General features: G+C 42.0%; 1 protein-coding gene across 1 annotated transcript in view; it reads right to left on the reverse strand.

Annotated features, from left to right (window-relative positions):
• Positions 1–777: 777 nt before the first annotated feature.
• pcnx1 (pecanex 1) overlaps positions 778–22,009 on the reverse strand; it is a 34,831-nt gene continuing 13,599 nt past the window's right edge. Inside the window, exons 9-36 of the mRNA XM_071541154.1 lie at positions 20,676–20,769; positions 19,642–19,699; positions 18,624–18,856; positions 17,282–17,435; positions 16,948–16,980; positions 15,404–15,575; positions 14,654–14,764; positions 14,344–14,435; positions 13,288–13,397; positions 12,642–12,747; positions 12,321–12,413; positions 11,883–12,033; positions 11,603–11,744; positions 10,782–10,959; positions 10,260–10,368; positions 9,531–9,660; positions 9,357–9,415; positions 8,825–9,040; positions 7,585–7,838; positions 6,814–7,044; positions 6,310–6,410; positions 5,753–5,903; positions 4,960–5,190; positions 4,072–4,346; positions 3,581–3,762; positions 2,465–2,895; positions 1,631–1,771; positions 778–1,099 (exon numbers count right to left, since the gene is read on the reverse strand). Of these exons, the coding sequence (XP_071397255.1) occupies positions 959–1,099; positions 1,631–1,771; positions 2,465–2,895; positions 3,581–3,762; positions 4,072–4,346; positions 4,960–5,190; positions 5,753–5,903; positions 6,310–6,410; positions 6,814–7,044; positions 7,585–7,838; positions 8,825–9,040; positions 9,357–9,415; positions 9,531–9,660; positions 10,260–10,368; positions 10,782–10,959; positions 11,603–11,744; positions 11,883–12,033; positions 12,321–12,413; positions 12,642–12,747; positions 13,288–13,397; positions 14,344–14,435; positions 14,654–14,764; positions 15,404–15,575; positions 16,948–16,980; positions 17,282–17,435; positions 18,624–18,856; positions 19,642–19,699; positions 20,676–20,769 (4,379 nt within the window). The 3' untranslated portion in view covers positions 778–958. The remainder of the gene's footprint in view (positions 1,100–1,630; positions 1,772–2,464; positions 2,896–3,580; positions 3,763–4,071; positions 4,347–4,959; positions 5,191–5,752; positions 5,904–6,309; positions 6,411–6,813; positions 7,045–7,584; positions 7,839–8,824; positions 9,041–9,356; positions 9,416–9,530; positions 9,661–10,259; positions 10,369–10,781; positions 10,960–11,602; positions 11,745–11,882; positions 12,034–12,320; positions 12,414–12,641; positions 12,748–13,287; positions 13,398–14,343; positions 14,436–14,653; positions 14,765–15,403; positions 15,576–16,947; positions 16,981–17,281; positions 17,436–18,623; positions 18,857–19,641; positions 19,700–20,675; positions 20,770–22,009) is intronic.

Raw genomic sequence — 22,009 nt, forward strand, 5'->3', positions numbered from 1 at the left:
ATAATATATATATATATGTATATATATATATTTATATATATATATATATATATCATATACAGTAAAAAGTTCTTTTCAAGTTTATCAAACATAAAACAGTAAAATAAAAATGGCTGAAAAACAGAATGATGATTGCATTTTTTTTCATTCCCAAGGCATCGGTAAACCATGGCCATTCAGAGTCTATAATAAATAAAATGTGATATTATCTCAAGATTGTAGTGCATCGCTGTAAATAAAAAAAGAAAAAATCATAGTGCAAGTTATTTTCTCTTTGCGCAACGTAATCTTGCAACTTCCAAATGAATCCAGAAGGAATGATGACAAAACAGTAGAGTTATGTTGAGCACAGCACCGGCAAGTCTCCCCGACTTTGTCTATTCTACACCACAACTTCCTCTGTAGTCTTGGCAGCAAAAAAAAAAAAGCTTTCACATGTATGAAACCATGGCAAATATTCAATACCAGGCTTATTTGGCAAATTATTTAAAGATAAACAAAATATAATTAATTTCCACACACTCTTAACACTCAGCTCTGTCAGAATTACAAATCAAACCTGCATTAGTTTACACACACACACATACAGTATGTGTGTCTGCCAACAAAATAGTCAATGAAATGCATAGAAAAGAATTACCAGTAGCAAGAACTAACTTAACAGGGCTGTTAACTGTCATGCAGCATTTCTGAGACGCAAAGCAAGGCAGATACTGTAAATGTATGCTTATGTAGTAAAGGATGTTTAATGGATGTATACTCTGCCTCCGCTATACTCTGCCTCCGCTTGCACTTTTCCCTGGCTTCCTTTCCCCCTCAGCAGTAAGGATCGGGGGAGGGGGGAGAGCTCCCATGTCCTTGTTGTCTGCAGGCTTCAGCGTCCTGCTCAAAGCCACGCACATCTGGCTTTAGTTTTCGCAAAAGGTGTGTGTGTGTGTGTGTGATGTGCTTGCTTGGCTCACACCTCTGCACCCAACTCAATGACCCCAGTCTCAATGACGGGCACTAGCTTATCTTCCACCTGTACCAGCAGGATGGTCTTGTCGATATGGGAGCGATTGGCTGGGTCTCGGCTACAAGGCACCCACCGGTGAATCACCTGCAAAGAGCAAACAGAGCAGTGGCAGTTATGCAAAACGAAGCACCCAATCAAATTTATGAAGCGCTTATTAACAGAACAACTGGGTCACAGAGGGCCTTTGTCACAGGCCAAAAAAATAGGACACAATTCAAATAAAAACGAGAGAATAACAACCAAATTACATCTACAAGATATGAGGTCAGTGTGTGTGTGTGTGCTGTATAAATGTGAGAGAATTCTGCATATTCTGCATGTTTATAGCCTATATACTGTATGTTCACCTGCTGATTATGCGCTGTTGTTCATTTTATGTGCTTTTGAAGCTTTAATAAATGTTTTGACGTTGCACAAGTAAGGTGCTTCCAATCCCTTTATTTTGATTATTTCCACACTGTTCTTTGACAGAGAAACACCAGGACAAACCATGTTGAGTCAAGAAGTGAGCAAACGGCTCTATTCCAAAGACTAACTTTGATGCTTGCTGTGTGTTATGTAGGGAAATAATACAGTTTATATGCGTACGCAACAATGGTGGTAAAAATGACTTACATGTCCTTCCATGCCCTCTAGGGGGCTCCAGTCCCTCCAGCAGGTCCGACCTGCCCTCAGCCTCACCGTCTCGTCAGGCCACTGCAGCTCCTTCCGCTTCGATAAGTTGATGTTCTCCAGCACCTGGCACACATCCACGATCTAGACGGCATCAGAGAACACACAGGTTTTTTGGGGGTTTTTTTTAAAACCCTTTCAACCAATTTCATCAGAGAGGAAATATCATCTGTCCACACAGGATGTCATTATGTCATTTCCAGTGTTGTGATTTCCTGGATGCTGTGGCTGCTGCAGCGTTATTTATTCAATGAACGAGACTGTGTGTATGCAGTGTTTGTGTTTTGTGTCCTGCAGGCCTCTTTCCATGATTTCAATTCAGAGCAGATGATAAATGCACAGATGTTTCAGTCATTGGCAGTTATCAGTGAACTCAAGGGCAATTCAACAAGGGCTGAAACATCTGTATATTTATCTATTTTTTTTGGGCATTTTTGCCTTTATTTGACAGTTGACAGTAGTGAGAGAGACAGGAAAAATTGGGCGAGAGAGAGAGGAATGATATGCGACAAACGGCCCAGGCCTGGACAAATGATTACTAGCCCAGGATAGATAATGTTATATTCAAGTTTACCGAGGCAGATCATGGTCTAAAATTATATACATGGATGAAAATCAAAGTTGTATGTTTCATATTATGACTAGCTCAGTAATTGTAATGTAAAATTCAAGTTTAACAAGGTAAACCATGCTCCTCCAACTGAAAATCTGCTGCCCAATCCTTTTCTGGACTGAGCTAATTTCATGCCCTACTTATTTTTAGTACAATTTACAAACCTGCACTCTGTAGGAGATGTCATCTCTGCGCACGGTGGAGACGGTGGGGTTGTGTTGGTGGGGGTGGTGATGGTGGTGATGATGCTGGCTGAGGGGATCGGCCACGGCGCTACACAGGCCGTCGTTGCCCAGCAGGCCCACCAGCGTGTGGCGTTTGCAGGGAGGGATGCTGTGGCTGGAGAGGGATGCGGAGGGGCCGGCCGGGTCGGAGGTGGAGCCCAGCCGCAGCTGCAGGGAGGTGGGGAGCGTGCGCAGAGACAGCTGGCTGGTGGAGGAGCGTCGGCAGGGCTCCAGGCCGGTGGTGGAGGTCCGCAGGGAGGAGTGGCGGCTGCTGCTGTAGCGGTAGGAGGACGACTGGCTGGCCACAGAGGCTCGGGCGGGGGAGTGGCGAACCAAGCCAGACTGAACTGACTGGGAACTCTGACTGGTGCCTGGACACAGAGAGATGGGTATGGGGGGAAAATCAGACATAGACCACTATGTGAAGTAATAATAAGAAATGTTGCATATGGGTATAATATGTCGTCTGGCAGTTTTTGTTTACTTGTGTTTTTTTCTTTTCCCTTCCTTTTTTCTTTAAGTTTTCTGTAAGTTTTGCGATCCCTTTTTCGGGCAGGGACGGGAGAATGCAACTTGTATGCTTTTTCTGTTATGATTGGAAAACCTGAAAACCTAAAATAGACACAGAAATGTTGCTTATGGCAGTGGTATTTCTTTCTCTCTTTTTTTAAAGCTACACAAATTTTATGTAAATAAAATACAACTGTTTTTGCTGGTTTGCTAAACATGAGTAGGCTATACCATGGGCAGTTTACTGGTGTCACATTGCATGATTTGTGGGTACTGAAGTAAAACACAACAACAGTTTCCTCTCATTGCCATTTGGAGCCACTAACATGTGAAGTTGCCTAGTCCAGCATTCAAAATGATTGTATGAATTGATGTATTAAGGGTGGCTCCAGTGAGAGTCGAACCCCTTAACCTGGTGATGTCAGTGCCATGCTTTCCCTAGTGAGTTCAACAGGACCACATAAGAATAACTTGTTGTAGTAGTGGTATTAGTAGTAATCATGGTGTGTTGTCGGTAGTAGAATCTATGATGCACTGAGTTCTCACCCAGAGAGTGTGGCTGGTAAGAGTGAGGAGCGGCCGGTCCGGAGATCCCACCCTGCGACGCCGAGCTCTGCTGAGAGTCGCTGACCGCCGTCCCGTTCCCGCTGCCACAGGACAGCCCCCCCGCGTCTGAATCCTCTATATTCCCTCCACTGTTACAGCCCGCTCCGCAGCCCTTCCGTAACCTAGAAGAAGGGAAAATAAAAAGAATGTGCATCATCAGTCTAGAGTCCAATTCACCAAAAAAAAGAAAAAGGAAAACACGAACAGGAGGCACACTAATGACTAATGATACAAATAAATCTGTCATTTCATACTGTTACTTGACATAAAGGCATTAAACTTAATATTTGCCACTTGGTAGATGTTTTGTGCTTTAAAAGTACCACGAGTGCACACATTTTTAGCAAGTGTGGCCCCAGTGGGAATCAGATCTCTAACCCTGGCAGTGTTAATTCCACACTCTATCCATACAGCTACACAAAACTACAAACCTGTGCCAGGTGCTGACAACAAAGTTGCGGATGTTCCCTATGCTGATGGGCCCTCCCAGGATGTGTCCGAGCTGGGGGTGGGAGTTGCAGTAGGAGGTGGTCAGCGGAGACACGTAGATGGGATATCCGATGGGTTGGTCGCAGGAGGAGTTGATCATGTTGCGCAGAGCCTGCTTGGCGTTCTGGATGCTCCCGCGCTCCGGGTTTCTGTTTCTCAGGAACACCAACTCCTGCTGCTGCCCCGCCCACAGGCCTCGAACACATTCTTTATTCACCTGCAGCATGACAGGCAAATGATCATTAAATATCGGGTCTAAAAATAATCAATGAATCAAAAGCAATTTTTTTTTCAATAGTATAGTAGTGTATGCCTTGTGTATCCTTCCTCTTAATGTGATACTTTATTGATCCATGTAAGGAAATTCTCTTTTCTCTTGTCAGTCAGGGCCAGCTACAGAGAAGCACCCTGGAGCTGGTAGTGATTTAGCATCTTGCTCAAGGACACTTAGGCCGGACAGATGCTTGCTGACATAGAACTTGAACCTATGTCCTCCAACCACAAAGCCACCTTGCCAACCATATATATATATTTTAATCACAGTTGTTATGGAATTTTATTGGAAAGGAATTGTGATGACATACGTTTTCACTGGCTTTCTAACTTCTAGCCTTTCTTCCTGTCCCTTCGCACTCATTCACAAATTTATGTCTTGGCTAATCCGGCTTCTCTATCCTTTATACTCTTTCGGCTGGCATCTGCTACAGGCTGTGTCTTCTCTCCATTTGTTGAAAGTGGAGCTTTCTGCCCCACTTAAGCCTCTCTTTCTCTCTCCTGTCTCCTAAAAGCTTTCTGAGGGTATCTGACGGCTCATCTATCGCACTGCCCACCTTGATGACGCGGAAGCTGAGGTATCGTCGATTGAGCATAATGATTTTGTACTCGTTGGTGCCCTCGTCAAGGACGTGGCGCAGGGCGAGGAGCGACGGGGAGTTGGACAGCACAGCGCTCCTCCAGGCTGGGTCGCCCTCGTGAGCGATGACCAGGTTCTGCTGATGGGAGGAGATGGCCTCGAAAAGAACGGCCGGCTCGTCGTACTCATCTGGGGACGTGAAGTGGTCCTGACAGAGGGGAGACAAGCAGCACTTTGTTAAAGATCACATTTATGGCATTTCTGCTATAGTAGATAGTGAGGTGGAGATAAGAGAGAGGGGATAATGTGACAAAAAGCCTAAACTTGCATTCCTTTAAAGTTTGATTTAAAGTCACAAGGAAACAGCATTTCAATGGTGTTTTGATCTGTAATAAACACATTTCTGGTTGAAACAGGGAGACATGAGGAGGGACTGTTCAAAAGTGGCTGGGTTGGACCAGAACAAACAAACCCATTGCATACTCTGTGTAGTTGGTGAAGCAACTGACATGCTTTACTGTCACAAATTACAGATTTTTCAAGATGAATAAATTCCAGCCACCGGTATGCAATCATGGTGTCTTATGAAAAGGAAACAGGATTTTAGGGGTTGAACACCCAAAAATGCACCACTGTACCTGTGTAGTTGCCACTTGTGTTACTTTGAAAGTTGTGAAGCTGCAGGTTTTAAGTAATAAGAATGGCAGAGGGGGGATTGTTCAAAATAAAACATACAGTATATAAACCATGTTCCACTTGCAGTCTCTCACCTGGTGCAGTTTGAGAGACATTCGGATTCCAGGAACCACAACTTTCCTCAGCAGTTCCATGTCTGCGAAGATCCACTCGTCTCGTACTGAAGAGATGCGGAAGTCTCCCTTGAATAATGCATGCAGTCCATACAGGAAAGACTCCAGATTGCTGTGGTAAAGAGAGGAGAGAGCAAGGACATACGGTATGGTCATTACTCAAAATCCTATTTATACAGATCAATCACACTGCGTGCTCTGTGTAACAGCTCCAGCTCCAGCTCCTAAGCACAGCAAGACATTGATGTGTACGTGTATGCATGTATGATATGTGGGTGGGTATGTGACTTGTTTTGTCTTCCTTGTCTTGTATTTTATGCCTTTTCATTCTCTGGAAAATAAAAGCAGCAAAGATAGAAAAGCATTCATGATCTTTCTTAGTTTGGCCAGAGAAACATTTACGATTGTATTATCCTGTCTTATGTCTGCTTATTTGACCCACATATGTGAAATATCTCTCAGTCCTTGAAAAGCCCTATAAAACTTCGGAGTTACGATAACGAAGATTACTAAATAACCTGGACATATGATGCGCTGCCGTCCCCAGAGCTCTCCTTCCCAACACACACAGGCCGAAGCACAGCAACACCAGAGCCGAGTCTTTCTCGCTGTCCAACGGCTAGAAACAAAGCAAAGAGAAAAGGAAAATGTTTGTGAAACTTCAAAATATCAGGTATGTTGTTTTGATTGCAAAATAAGTTTGAAAGACATTAAAATAACATATGCCATTTGATAGTAACTTTTATCCAAAGCACCTTACAGTACATTTTAATTTGGGTGGCTCCAGTAGGAATTGAACCCATAATCCTGACATTTTCAGTGTCTTGCTCCACTCATCAAACAAGTGAAACATAACTTTTTTTACTTTTAACGCCAACCAATGTCATTTGTAAGGATAGCTGGATGTGTGTAGTAAGTTTCGTGTCAATCGGACCAGAGATATCACGACTGACACCACATGGGGGAGGATAACACAGAACCACATTCCAAAAACAAAACTATATTTCAGAGAACAACATTACCTTCGCCCTTCGAGAGTTGCAGTACTGGATCCAGCCCAGGTAGACCCCACAGAAGCTGTCCCTGGAGATGCCTGCGAGCCGATGGTCGTAGTCCTCGTCGATGTTGGGATTAAAAGTGGGATCCAGATCGACGTAGTTCCTCTCTCCACATCCCCGCAGGCCGTCTTTCATGGTCTCATTAGCCAGCCACTCTTCCAGTTTGGGGGAGGCGATTACATAGTAGATGATACCCTGAAACCAGGAAGGAATGATGCAATGCAGGCTTTAGAACCCACCAACTGATTGGTACATTTCTATAATGTACGCACATTTAGATCTGGTGCACTACTGTATATCCATGTCTGGTAATCACAAACTTTGAATTTGGTTTGATTTATGTGAAAGGCAATAAACAGAGTAATGAATATGTATCATATGAAGAGCTGCTTCCACAAGAGCTCAGCATTTAAAAAGTGATATCCACCAAAAAATTGATTGACAATGTTACTTTTTACAAAATATGGTAGGTAATTTAAACAATCTGTGACACTTCCATATAATTAATGTCCATCTTGTTACTCTCTATCACCTGAAATAACACAATAGTGATTCATCATATACCCAGTTCATGAAAGCTTTAACATTTGCCGTTTATTTTCCCCCAAAATATATACATAGCATTTTAGAAGGGAACATGTCAGTATTCTACAAGTGCCATAAACTGTAGAATGGTAATCTAAAATAATATAAACACTTCCATCCTTATTCCAGAGTGAGGGACATCCCACTAACCTTGACATAGTAGGTGGTGAGGATGCGCCGTAGATCAAACACCTGCAGCATGGAGGCGGCGCTGTTATCAGTGATGCTGTAGCCCTCCAACACGTACTTGGTGACCAGCACCTCCCAGGCCAGCCAGCGCTGCCCAAAGGCGGCGTTGAAGGAGAGGACATGGGGGAGGTGGCCCGGCTCACAGCAACAGCAGCCCTCGTCTTCCTCCACCCCCTCCGTGATGGCCTCCACTTCCCTCTGCTGGCAGTAGGTTCCTGTGAAAGAAAAATCGGCAGGTTAATGGGATGACAACACAATAAAACACAAGTCAATTCAGCCAAGTCACTGCTAGAGAAATCGTGGCAATTATGAAAACTGTCAAATTGATATAATCTCATTTCCCCTTGTCTGAATCCTTTGAACTCCACGTTGAAAGACAGAGGCGCCAGAAAGAAATAGCTAATTTCCGCTGTTGTCATTGCATTGGAGAGCTGAGGAAAGAGATTATTTTTCAACAGCGACAGTTGCAAAGTTGCTAAGATAATGCTGAGGATCCCCTGCTGTGATTAGTGTCTACAATTTTTTTTGTAAATTTCAAAGTGTGTCACATTGAACTCTGTTTCACATTAGTTTGAGCAGGTTTATTAGATGGCAGAACACTACTGGCTGCATTACATAAGGTCATTTTGATAAAGCACACCTAAGTGTGTTCTACAGAAAGATAAAGCACGACTGGGGCATCTATTTGACCGATCAGATGGCTTGCTAGCAACTCACTGTATAATTGGCAGCACTGAGCAACTAGTCAATAATCCTGATTCATTCTACCTTACAACACCAGACCTGGGTCAAACAGTATTTGCAGTACAGTATTTGTTTTAACCTGCTTGGAATACCAGATGGGTGGGGTTTTACTGCATCAGAACAATGCAGATTGAGAAATGGAAGCTGTCAATCAAAGAAAAGTATACTACCTTGACTTTCAAATACTTTCAAACTTACTGGCACTCATTGTGTTGTCCTACATGGAAAACCCCATCCATCTGATAAACTAAGATAGTCAAAAATACTTCACTGAGAATTATTTCCAAAATACTACTTGACCCAGATCTATTTAACTGTAATATCATCAAGCCCTATGTATTATTGTTCTTTTGGCATGATAAGACCCTTACAGTACCACAAGTACATACATTATTAGCATGGGTGGCCCCAGTGGGAATCAATCATCACCCTAACAGATTCAGTGCCTCCTCCTCACCTCTGAACTCCAGCCCTCGGAGCTGAAAGGTGACCAGGCCGTTGCCGATCTCCACCAGATGCACCAGAGCGTTCAGGTAGTCGGAGGCCAGGATGAAGCAATCCCCGGTGCCAAAGTTGCCCCAGCGGCCCAGGAGGAGGTCTCCACACAGGCTGTGCTGCAGGGAGCGGGTAAGGTGCTCATAGAAGATTGAGTTCAAGTTGTTGTCATCAGAGCCTAAGGAGCGAAGGAGGGGAAAAAAAGAAAGTAAGGAAATAAGCATGGGAGGAAGGAAAAGGAAGAAAAATGAAACACACTATTGTATTTCATTTTCATCACTGACAACATTGGAATGGATTGAAGGATTAAAGCTGCACTAGGCAAGATTTTTTACAAACAGCCCCAACATGCAAAGTTGCCTAGTGCAGCTTTACCCAAATAAACAAATCATTTCTACAAAGGCACTCACTCTAGTTTAATAGATAGTATATCAGATCCTGTGTGCAGTCAAATTTAACTGTAATGGGAAAAAAATCTAGTGTTCTGCCCCCACCTGGGTTTCTATCAAGCTGAGAGGCCAGTCGTGTGTTGGAGTGATCTACTCTCTTGGTGCTACAACAAAAAGAGAAAAAGACAGACAAATTTACCAAAATCAAACTTTAGAGCCATATTCAATGTAATATTTGCATATAAGATAGGATTTTTCAGCATAGGATGTTGTCCCTACTTGTAGTCTCTCTCCCAGAACTTGACAGGGCGAACATAGGAGGTGATGAAGATGGCACTGCCCAGGAAGGGGTTGAGGGGCGTGGAGAAAACGGCTGAAACTACAGCCTGGACAAACAGCATGGCAGAGTCTGGGAGGGCGCTGAAGTCAAGGATCACTTGAAAAATATTTCCGCTTCGCTGTACATAGCACTTTGTTATCTATCGTATGTTTAGGTGACTGCTAAAATACCATACATTTAGATACATTGATAATATTGAGGCACATTTCAGCTACTACTACTCACATGTCAGTATCATAGTCAAAGTTTGTTTCCATGCACATTAATCTTCTGATATTTTTCTGGATACCCAAGTACTGTATTTGTAATTGTCGCATATAAACACCAAATCTGATCTAAAATGACCCATATATGCCAATTATAAGAAAACCAAATATGATTGCTGGGAAGTACCAATATTATCTGAGGGAAGTAAACAACTTATCCCATTTACTGTAGGTTACCGCTGTCTGTGTTCTGTTTCCATGGTAATATTCAGAATATTCTGCATATTTCTGCACATAGGGATTTTTCTGATCGGGATATAAAAATACCTAACTTTGCTGTGTGGAGGGAGGCAAGAGAAAAGAGATGCTCCCTACCAGGATCAATTTACTATCACATTTTATTGTTATAACATTCTGCAGCTCTACGTCAACCTGTGTTGAAAGCGAGCAGTGAAAGGATACGAGGCACGGCAAAGGGCTGAGCGAAGGCGTGGAAGGCCGACCCCCAGGTGATCTGCCAGGGGGCGATGTAGGTGTAGACGAAGCGCAGCTTGTAGAACAGCTCCCACAGCTGCAGAAAACCACAGTAAATCAGAGAGAACAAGTAGTGAAGGGAATGAAAATCAATCTAGATCACTCCAGGCATGTGATCAGGGGCACAAAAAGTGCTAAAACGATAATCTCCCATTAGAAATTAATGGAAAATCTGTGTCCAAAAAACACTGAAATCCATACAAAAATCTAGAAAAAAATAACATCCCTGCACCTGTATAGAGAAAAATAAACTCATTTTGTTCTGCTGTAACCTTTTCTCCACTCTAAAAATAACCAGGCAGTCTAAATTCTATTTTATATTCTACTTTATAATTATGACTATTCCTAGATTTTGCTCTATTTTTGCATGAATTGTTACCCTTGACCTTAATTGTCTGAGCGCCTTGGAAAAGCACTAGAGTACAAGAACGCATTATGTATTCGTCTCACCTTGCTGAAGACAATGGACATGAGGAAGAGGTCGAGCAGCAGCGTCTCAGACAGGTGACGGTAGTCGAAGGTGAAGAAGAGGACGGTGAACAGGACCGTCACATACTGATAGGTGGGACTGCTGTAGGAGGAGCGCAGCAGCTTCAGGCCGGCCACAGTGATCATCAGAGCACCGACCCTGGAGGACAGTTAAAATATATTTAAAAAAAAAAGAAAACTCCATCAGAGACCTTCAACACTGTCTGGGAATAAGTCAAACATGTTGGTGTTGGTAAAACCTTACTTTAACCCAACCTGGAAATTTCTTAACCTCCAATAAACAGATTACAGAGACATATAAACTAGATAAACTTAACTTCTTTAAATGTTTTTTAAAGCATTATAACGTCATTATAAATGTTATAAATTATTAATAACAGTTAAATGCTTTATGAAGCATATATTAAGCATAAAAATACATTATAAACACATATAAATTAATTATAAACTAGTTGCAAGTCACTGATACATTAATTGTTCATAAGGTTGGGATATTGCAAATTATTACCATGAAGTAGTGATCAAGAACTTTGCAGTTGTTTGATTGTCAATATATTTCCAGTACCAGTGTACTGAAGTCTCTTTTGATACACAATATCATTTGGTGGAGAATGCCACTAGAGAAAATTGTCTGCCAGTCCAGGTTATATTTTGTTACACAATTAGGGAGAAAGTATGTCCATCTACTTAAAATAATAAATGTACCTGACTGTTTTTACAGGAACAATGGGGAAATGGGGAAACAAGATGAAATGATGTTGGATAACAGTAAGAAGCCTCACTCTGTGTCAAGTTTCTTTGGACTGGCGAGCTCTCTGGCGCTGCCACTCAGCTCATTAAGGATGACGAGTGGATAGAGGACATTCTTCTCTACAAACAGCAGCCACACATGAAGCTTTTCAAACCACATCACATGGGCTGCGTCTGGAAAGACAAAAAGTATAGAGAGATACATCATTAACCCCAGGGGAATTTGGGTCTCACTTTAAAACATGATTTAGGAACTAAGGGGTGATGCTGAGAACTACTTCTCTGTTGCTATATCTGATGCAGCGTACTCACCCCTGACTTCAAACTGATAATACTCCTTAGTTTTGAGCAGAGGGTGAGAGAAGCAGTACCAGGGCAGCTGCTTGCGGACCTGAGGCAGCAGGTAGTGTGTGAGCAGCCCCACCGCTCCCAGCAGAGCATACAGGACATAACTCAGGAAAGGCTGAGGAAAAACAGAGATGATAGAGAAAGTTACACACATTGAGTTTCAGATAAACATACTTGAATTTTCAGAAAAAGCGTACTTGAAATTCATCTCTCAATAGTTCTAAATCATTGATGAGTGTTAGTATATGGAGCCAAATTTAGTTTTTCCTTTTATATGTGCAATCATTTCGTAATTTGATGGTGGTTTCACACGTCAAGAAGAGATCATTTAGAGGTTAAACAAAAGCATGATGAATTGAGACAGACACCAACTCGTCTATTCCAAGATCATCTTCACTGTACCTGTAGTGCGATGAACACTGTGCTGACATGGATGGCGAAGTAGAGGACAGCGATGACCACACAGACAATCAGGTCAGACTGCAGACGCTCATTCTGCACATTGGAGAAGAAACACATTGGGGATGTGATCAGAAACATAAAAAAAGGAATAAAACTGCAATCTGAGATGACAGCTGGCAGATTAACGGTATGTAAGCAAATAATGAAGTCTGTAATAAGACCAGTTTAATCGTATACCTGATAATGTTAAATTACCACCCTAGTTACATTACAAGTACCCAGTCTTGGCTTTATTTGGCTAAGTGACAATGGTCAACTCACCACTGAGGCCCTCAGCTTATCTGGCAGAGGGTCCTGTACTTCTGAGAGGGGGTCTTCTGGGTTCTTGTCTTTCAAATTGGGCAAAACCTTGGACTGTATCAATGAACTGTAAAGCAAGAAGCAAATATATCAGCGATTTCAAATGCCATGGATCTCGTGGGGGTGATTCATCTCACCCACTCACTGTTAACACTGTAACTATTGTGTAAAGCAATGTAAACCTATTTGAACTAAGTGTTTTTGAAATGCTCATGCATATTAAGAAAATCCCCATCTGAGATAATCCAGTGCATATGTAAGTGTCGGAAAGTCAGATGATTCTTTTAATATGGATTACTCATACTTACTTGCAGCAGACCTGGGTCAAGCAGTAATGGCAAATACTTTTTATGACTTGTTTTTGCCTACTTAAGTGCCAGATGGGTGGGGTCCACTGCATAAAATCGGCGCCAGAAATTTTAAACGCTCACAGGGAAGTTTTGAAACTCACTTTAATATTTATTCGACTGAAAACTTTTACCAGACACTACCTCAACTGTCCTGATGTGGTAAACCCCACCCATCTGGTGCTTTACTCAGGATAAAACAAACAACTTGCTACAAATACTATTTGAGTGAGGTCTGCTGTGCGGGGCTGTGAACTTACATGAGGACAGAAGGGTCGCTGCTTTGCCGGCTCAGATGGTAAGACACTGCCACCAAGAGGCCGCAGAACACAGAAAACAACACAGGGATGTGGTGGGGCTCCCAGGTCTCCTGAGACACACAGGCATGAACAGGTTTATATTTAATATTTAAATATATTAATTACAAATACTGTATATATTAATCAGAATTACTTTATCCAACAAATACAATAAATGTAGGAATTTATCTTGCTGTCAATAGTGTAAAGACATTATGGATAACTTCTAGAGCACTGAACATACTCACTCAGGGAAAAGGACAACAGAACCTCATAAACAGTGCAAAGAGACAATGCAAGATACAGGTTGGACATATGACTAGACATGTACACATCCAGCGTTCACTTTTAGGGAAGATGTACAGTATTTTTTTACATTATCTATGGGAAATCAGGGTTAGTAAACCATAATCTATAACACAGTTTGGATAGCTGGGATTTATGTTTTAAATCAAAGTAGAGACTCCAGATTTATGATCATAAAGGGCTTAAGGGTGGTGAAACACTAGGAAATTGTCTGGTCATGTAGATTGAAAATCTACAACAAGATGCTCCTGTATGATTAAAGCAGCAATGCTGTGGCAACTCCTTGGCAGCTGTTGCCCAAAATGTCTTAAGACATCACACTTTTTAATGTTGCTATAACCTTCCAACCGTAACAAAACAGTATCTCAGGATTGATTACATTACTCTCTGGATACTTTATAGCTCAAGTGAAGCAAGTAAATCAGCAGACAAATGTGAAAAACACTGATCCAGTATACAGATAGAGCTGTTTTCCTAATTTTTAAAGCTACATAACTGGAGACCTAAGTGGATTTCTGAAGAAAATTTGTGTGCTTGAAGTTCAAATGAAAACTTGTAAAGTTGTAGTAGTAGTAGTTTTAGATGGCATTTAGATCACATTTTTGTCATCCGATAACTTTTTGATTACATTTAGATTACATTTATGTGATTAGATTACTTTTTGATTAAATCTAGATTACATGTAGACAGTTTAGTTGTTTTTGCTCTCACCTTCAGAGCTCCGTAGCAGAGGCCGTAGAGCAGAGCGACGGTGACGACGCTGCGCAGGATGCTGTACAGCGCTGACAGAAGGCTTGTGGAGGCTGCAGAGAGCACACAGAGGATGTCAGCAATGCCTCCACTCAACCAGACAGGCTGAGACACCGGGGCCGGGCAGAATGCAAATCAGCAATTCGGCCTCTTACGAAGCATGTCATCTCATAATGTATAATGTGAGTGTGCGTGTGTGCGTATCGTCTCATCCCACAGAGGTCAAAGCCGCCCCCCCCGCAGAGTGGTTGTGTGTCTAAGAGTCACTCACCATTCCCTCCAAACACATGGATGTCCAGCTGCTCAAAGATATACATGACGAATGTGTTGACTTGTGGCAGCAGCCCCACGAAGAAGACGATGGGAAAGCACAGAGTGAAGACTGCGGGGAGAGACACAGGAGTTTACAGTGTGGTCAACATAACAAAACAAAAGCATCCGTTTGCTGACATAAGCTATGAAACGGATTATGTTTGATGTTAGAGCCAGGGTTCCTATACAGTTTCCGTCTTAATATTCTAGACTTTTCCAGACATCTGATTTTAGATAATGCAGATGATAATGATTTGGTGCTTACTGTTTTGCATCTGTGGCTGTAGGCTACAAATATTACAGATACATAGTGGTGTACGGTGGCAAGTCTCGGGGGCAATTGCTGCATTTACTTTCTTTTCTTTTTGGCTGAAACGTGATGTTTTTAATATTCTCTAATTACATAAACATTACTTTTAATGGAGAGAGTGTGGCACCCATCCATTTTGTACTTCTACACCATTTTGGCAGTTGCACCTCTGCTCCTGTTATTAGAGCCCAATTTGTCTCCTGTGTTGTAAGTCTCAGGGTAAAGCAATCTAAAGTGTGGTGGTGAATTTCTCAGGATTTTTTTTTTCTCCCCCAACCTTACCTGTATAGATATCTTGTAACTGATAGCCCAAAATTTTGGCAAAACAAACCACTAACCACTCTATACCTAACTAAAATTCCATGGGGGAGTACAGTTACCTGCATTAGGTGTCCTTACCTATGACAAGGTCCCTGGCAGAGGCGAGTACCAGGGAGCTGGTGAGTGCGACACCATACAGGGTGAAGCGGGCTGAGGTGATCCTCTGACTGCCGTAGTGGAGCAGCCAAATGAGGCCACAGCACAGGCAGAAGTAGACAGGCCGGCTGTACGCTATGATACGATTATGGCCCTAAAGGGACAGGGGTAGGATGACACAAATGGTTCATTAAAGAGACAGGGTTTAGATATTGTGGTCCAACATACTGTAGCTCAATGGGTAGAACATGCTACTCTGTATATTTAAATAAGGCAAAAGGTTTCCCAATACAGGAAAAGGCTAAAAAATGAGGGGAGGGGAACCACTTCTGATGCAAAAAAAACCCCATCTCTTCAAGCCAAGTGTGTGTATTGCACAGCCACATTTCCTGGTCCATGACCTTTGTGCACATTTTTATCTATGTGACTGTTAGCTTGAAAAAATATTTAACTTTTTGGTAACAAGTGGTTCCCCTGCCCTTATTTTTAGAGCATGACACAATCTCTGCCAGAATTAGGGATTCCATTCCCACCGGGCCCACCATTGCTAAAAATGTATGCCTCATGGTACTGTATGACGCTGTGGATAAAAGCGTACACCAAATGAAGTGTTATGTAATTGTACAATTCAATGAAATGACCATTCTAGTAATTCATTATCACATAGATAAAGACTTAATTCAAGAGTATCAGTGTCATCTGGGCACTGAGGACACAGGTAAAAACAGAAATAGCATCAAGTGTAAGGTTACACAAGAGAGGGGGAATGTGTGCCTGCTGTCTGCAGGTTTCAACTCAAGTGGCTACGTGCTGCCCTGCTTTTTTCCCCGAGGGAGCACCGACAGTTTACGCACCAACAATCAGATTAAATAGATCATGTTTTCCCAAAAAGTGTCAAGAATGACGCGAAAAGGGAGAGAAAAAGTCCTCGAGGTCCTTGAGTCTAGATGAGGTAAAGGGAGGGGACGGCACGAGGGGGTGAGTAAGGGAGAGAGGGAGCAAGAGAGCGAGAGAGCGAGCTGTGGTCTAAACTCTGGCCAGCTATTTAAAGCCTGTGCCTGCAGCTGAGTAGGAGCTGCATTAATAAAAGACACCGTTTCAGAACAGCCGACGCAAGGGAGAGAGGAACACAGACTCCAAGGGGAAAAAGCAACACCATTTTCAACAACCACAACAGAAAAAGAGGAAAAACACAGAATTAAAGCTAGAAGGCATTTGACAGAGGAACAAAATCCATTCTATCTGTTTCTCTAACATAATAGGGTTATTTTGTTTTCTATTGTCTGGGTGCTATGGCTTTAAATTCTGTACTCCTTGTTGTTTGCAATGTTGGTTATCTAGGAATTAAGTAATTTAATTTGTACTGATGCATTCACTGCCATAGCTCATGATAAGACCATCAACTTCATGCCTAAAATGTACAAATGTGGATAGTTTATTAATGTTTTGGAATTACATGATGGCAATGGCCCAACGAGTCTCAGAGAGGGAAAGATAGAGAGATTTTACTAACGATAAATACTTACGTGTCGAGGGGAAGAGGAGTCCGGTTGAACACTCTGACAAAAAGAAAGACACAGTACAAGTGAATTCACAAGCGATGTAGAGTATCTTCTACTGCATATCCTGACTTACCTCTAATAAAAAAGACATATTACTCCTATTACTGTTACAGGCAGTTCAGATGAGGTAAAATATGAAATCTTTTTGAAAGTTTCCCTTTAAGGTATACCAACATTTGAAAACTGTTATCATGTGTCCCAACAAAAAAAATCTGATTACATTAAATATAACAATAACCCTCTCTCTCCTCTCTTTTGAGGTCAAATATAACAACTGTGTGTTAATTGAGGTATTCACCTTAAGTAAGGAGTATTGGCAACTTGCAATGACGAGGCAGAACTGAAAGACCCAGATGTCAGTGAAGAAGCCGAGGACAAGCAGCACTGAACCCAGGAAGGCCACCAGGACGGCCAGCATTATCGCCAGCACATTCTCTAAAACCTCACGGTTCCTGTCACACAGTGGGGAAAAGTTAGTTAATTTTCCAAACAGTAAATATCCAAAAAAATCATTCCTGAAAAGCATCGTTCAATATCCCTAAATTATAGACGATCCAGTATGTCAATCTGAAAAAAATAAACTTTCTCCTTAACAAAGAGCCGGACATGCATAATACTGTTTGAAATTGCTGATGGTCACCTGCCCAACAGTGAAAAAGATAATGTTTGAGTCCCATAAAAATCCAATATCCACATTTGCTATGGTTGTTTTATTTAGCTGACATAAATGGAACATGTTTTATGACCCGGTGACAATTTCAAACTTCAAATATTGCACTGCTAAAATCCCCAAAAAGTCAGTTTCTCCCAAATTCCTCAAAAGTTGACTTTTGAGGAACACAATGTTTCATCTGGACAAAGATGATATCTAAAATTCACATACAGGAGGACAGTATAACCCCAGGAGTAATTTCTGTTGAATGTCCCATTATTGTCTCTACAGCTCAGACAGAGGCGGGTACAAAAGCCTTCATTCACCTCTGCCTTGAATACCCAGCAGGGAAATTTGAAACTTAAGGAACCGATTCATCTTAGCGAGTTTAAAGGGGTTGTTCGGAAGGTGAATCTCCCAGGAATTATCAATGCTTTAATCAAACTGGTTGTTCTAAAAGTATGCCACCTGTCTCTGATTTCTCTCTCCTACCGTTTATGTCTGTAACTGATTATGCTGCTGCAATCTTAGCCTGTCCTTAATCTCAACTAACCTAGATAAATAAAAGGTTAATGCTGCACCAGGCAAGATTGTAATGTACAAATACACCCGTCTTATAAGTCTAAATAACAACTTGGGGCTGAAATAGAGAAGAGCAGGGAGGGATTGGGAGCAGGAGACGACATGCGACAAAGGTCCCGGGCCGGATCCGAGCCCAGAATGCCTCGGCTACACGGCATGAGCCACCAGGATGCCTTAAGGTTGATTTTAAAGTAAGTTCAAAGTAAGTTAAATGTGAACACTTGTGACATGAACGCAGCATTACTGGCGTTGCATAATTTTTGGGTAATGAAGTCCTTCAAAGTTTCACAAATTCAAACACTTATCTAACACTGCCACTTGGGGCTGCCAAAATGCTAAATTGCCTCGTGCAGCTTTGAAAAACTAAATTAAAAATGACGTTGTTAGCTGAGTGCCAGCACCCTACCTGTCAAATAGTGCCAGCAGGGTGAGCCGGTCAAAGTGCAGGCCGACCCACAGGTAGGGCATCAGCCAGAAGCGGTAGTACTGCCTGGCCTTGCCGGCGGCGGCGGCGGCCACAGGGTCCTCTTGGCCCAGTGGAGCGTCCTGGAGCTCCGGGCTCAGATCTCCGTCCTGCTGCTCCAGCAGCTCTGGGTCCATCGTCAGCAGACGGTTCAGACGGATCTGAGGGAGGGAGAGCTGCCCCAGGGTCAGAGCTAAGTCCAGTCAAATTTATTTACAAACCGCGTTTCATACGGTGATGCCACTCAAAGTGCTTTACAAACAGAACTGTTTAAAAAAAACCAGACATAACAGTTGACAGTATAAGTATAAAATGTAAAAGAATAAATCCTTTTCTCTAAAAGCCATCTAGACTTTCAGTGTTTCTGAGATTAGGTGAAAGTCTGTTCCACAGGATACACGCTGTCTCCCCAGCTGTCTTGGTTCTCACTGTAGGAATGGTTAAAAGGCCAGCGGCAGATGATCTAAGTCATCTATCTGGCTCATATGGAACAAGCATATCAGATAAGTATGTAGGTGCCAGGCTGTTGAGACATTTAAAATCCAATAAAGGATTTTTAAAATTGATTCTGGAGCCGATTGGGAGCCACTAAAGTGATTTTAAAATTGGTGTAATAGGGTTTGTTTTTGGTCTGAGGTAACCAGGAAGGACTCGAAAAAGGAGAGGTGCAATGCCAAACGAAAACGAATTATTCAAACTAACAGTCAGAAAGATGAAAGCACTGTATGTACATAGCATGCAAATATTCGGCTATGTACACACAAATATGCAAACATTCACCAAGTCACTCTCACACACACACGTGCAAGTACACACTCAGACACACACTCTCTCTCTGTCTCTGTCTATAGGTCTTCTGTCTCTCTTTCTGTCTCCAGCTCGCTCTCTTGCTCTCTTTCACACACACACACACACACAGCCTCCAGACATGTAAACAGCAGCTCATTGGTTGGCTACTCACCAGGTCATGAGGGTAGAAGCGAACTGAGGTAGAACTGGAGAGGTGGGAGTCTGTGTCCCTGCAGGGCGTCAGAGGATAAAAGGAAACCATTGATGACGGGAAAGCATCTGCTGCACTCACTGTATTAAATCATGATTTATAACATGGCGACCACAAACAAAATGGCCAATATTTGCTTTCCTTTCACATCGTTTTTTTAACTGTTTTATTCTTCTATAGCTCAGTTTTTAATTAACGTCTGGTATTTTTGTCATTTATCTTACTGGCTTCCATTCATCACTATTATTCTTATTTTTCTTATTTTATTCTTTTATGATTTTTCCTTTTCTTTCCTTCATTATTTTGTTGTCCGCAAGCCACTTTGTAGTTCTGTTTTGAAAAATGCTATAAAGGCTCTGTAGTTGCATCTCAAATCTCCTAGCAACCATTTCTAAATATTTAACAACCAGACTAGAAAAAGAGAGATTCCTGAAAAAGATTGTTGTGGTGTGGTTGTGGATCCATTCAGTAATGTTATAAATAAAAGTAAAATAGTCAGGTAGGGTAGGTTTATTTCCAAATTTAGGTTTCTGCGACACAGTCAACTGCCTTGTCTTTAGCTCTAGCCTCTACTCTTTTTTTGGCATTGTTAACTTGTTAACTAGCCAGCAGGCTAATATAGCAAAGCAGCTGATGTTAATGTTAATATGCAACTACTAGCCACTACTAATGCTATCTTCTACTCATTCGATGTGTTTACAAGACAGTGATAGTTAGCTGGCCAGATACTATGGCTAGCTTGCCATCTAGCTGACACTATCTAAACACAAAATTAACCAGATGTATCAGTAATGAAATGTTCCAAGTCAAAAACAGCACAGAAATTAACAACCATGTCTATTCAATTCTTTCAGACAGCCAAGTTGTATGTTTATAAACACATTCAGCTGTTCACAGCCACTGTTTCCTCCTCCAATACGGCTGCCAGAGGGTGTGTTACGTCATCTGAAAGCCCTCTGAACAAATAAAGATTATACTAGCTGTTTGACACTAACCATATGTTATTGGAGGCTCGTCTGGTTGCAGGTTCAAAATTGACCAAGGACATGTCACAACCGCCTGCCTCGTACAAGGAGGGAGTGAGCTTTCCTGAAAACCCAAGCAGAGAGAGACAAGCATGGTCAGTCCTCTGAAACCACAAGCACAGAGCGACAAACATAGGCTGTGTTTATATGCACACAGCAATCTACCATCCTGACTTTGATTGTTGGAATAATTTGATTAAGATAGATGTTTACATGCAGAGAAACAGAAGGCTTTGTTAATATTGCCATGTTTATCTTGGATAATTGGATTATTGAGTGAATGAGCCTCCTCCCCTAGAGGCTACAAGCAACGTCAGTCATTTCCTGCCTGTCACGATGCTCCCACTGTATTTCTGTTGTGTCAGTGGAACTTTATTGCAATTTATCCAGTGATGAGCCTCAAGGTATGAAGGCCAGATATAAATACAGTAGCTATAATGCTTAATAACCAACTCGTGAAACCACAGATGGAGAGGCTTACTTGAAGTATGTCCAAATAATGTTCCAATAAGGCATGTATCATCACATTAGTCCACAGAGCTTACTACACAGTGCCTCACATATCACAGGTTTAATATTATGAATGTAACCTTAATTGAGGTGACATAGTTCAGGAATCAGGTGTTCACTTGACCCACATCTCACTCACAGTATTCACATAATCACACTGAGATCAATGTATTGGTGTGCATGAAAACCTAGCAATTGTCAAAGCAGTAAAATCACATGCAGATAAAGAAAAACATCATCAACATCCTGAAATCACAAGTGCAGACAAGCACATTCACATAGTCAGCTTTCTCACGACAACGACAATCTGCTCCAGTGAGTTATGAGTAGGAGTGGTAATCCATTTACCATTGGTTCGTAAGAAGGGCGTAAAACAACTCTTGACTAACAAAGCCTCTATTTACACACAAATATTATGTTCATTGACATCTTAAACATGTATGTTAGTTTTATCAACAGCAATCTGCAAAACACTGTCTTCAGCATGGGGAGAAGGAATGCCCTATGCCGTGACCGAAGGGGAGCACGCACATCCAATCGAGGTCAAGTATTGGCTGCAGACACAATATCACAGACATAGATAAATGGAGCGTGAATAATTGCACACGGCTTTGACTGATTGCGACAGTCCGCCGACCGTGGATAATTGCACGCTGCTATGACTGATTGCAACAGTCATATTTGTGACCAGTTCTGTCGAAGCAATTCCAAACCATCAAAGCCACTGTAGCAACTGTCACTCCCAAAACATACAAAAATAGTACAATAAAGCCAAAAATAGGAGTCATATGATT

This window comes from Centroberyx affinis, unplaced genomic scaffold (genome assembly GCF_046629955.1).
Source record: "Centroberyx affinis isolate AG114_WGS23_722 - 3 ecotype Tasmania unplaced genomic scaffold, CSIRO-AGI_Caff_v1 ptg003800l_1, whole genome shotgun sequence".
NCBI lineage: Eukaryota > Metazoa > Chordata > Actinopteri > Beryciformes > Berycidae > Centroberyx > Centroberyx affinis.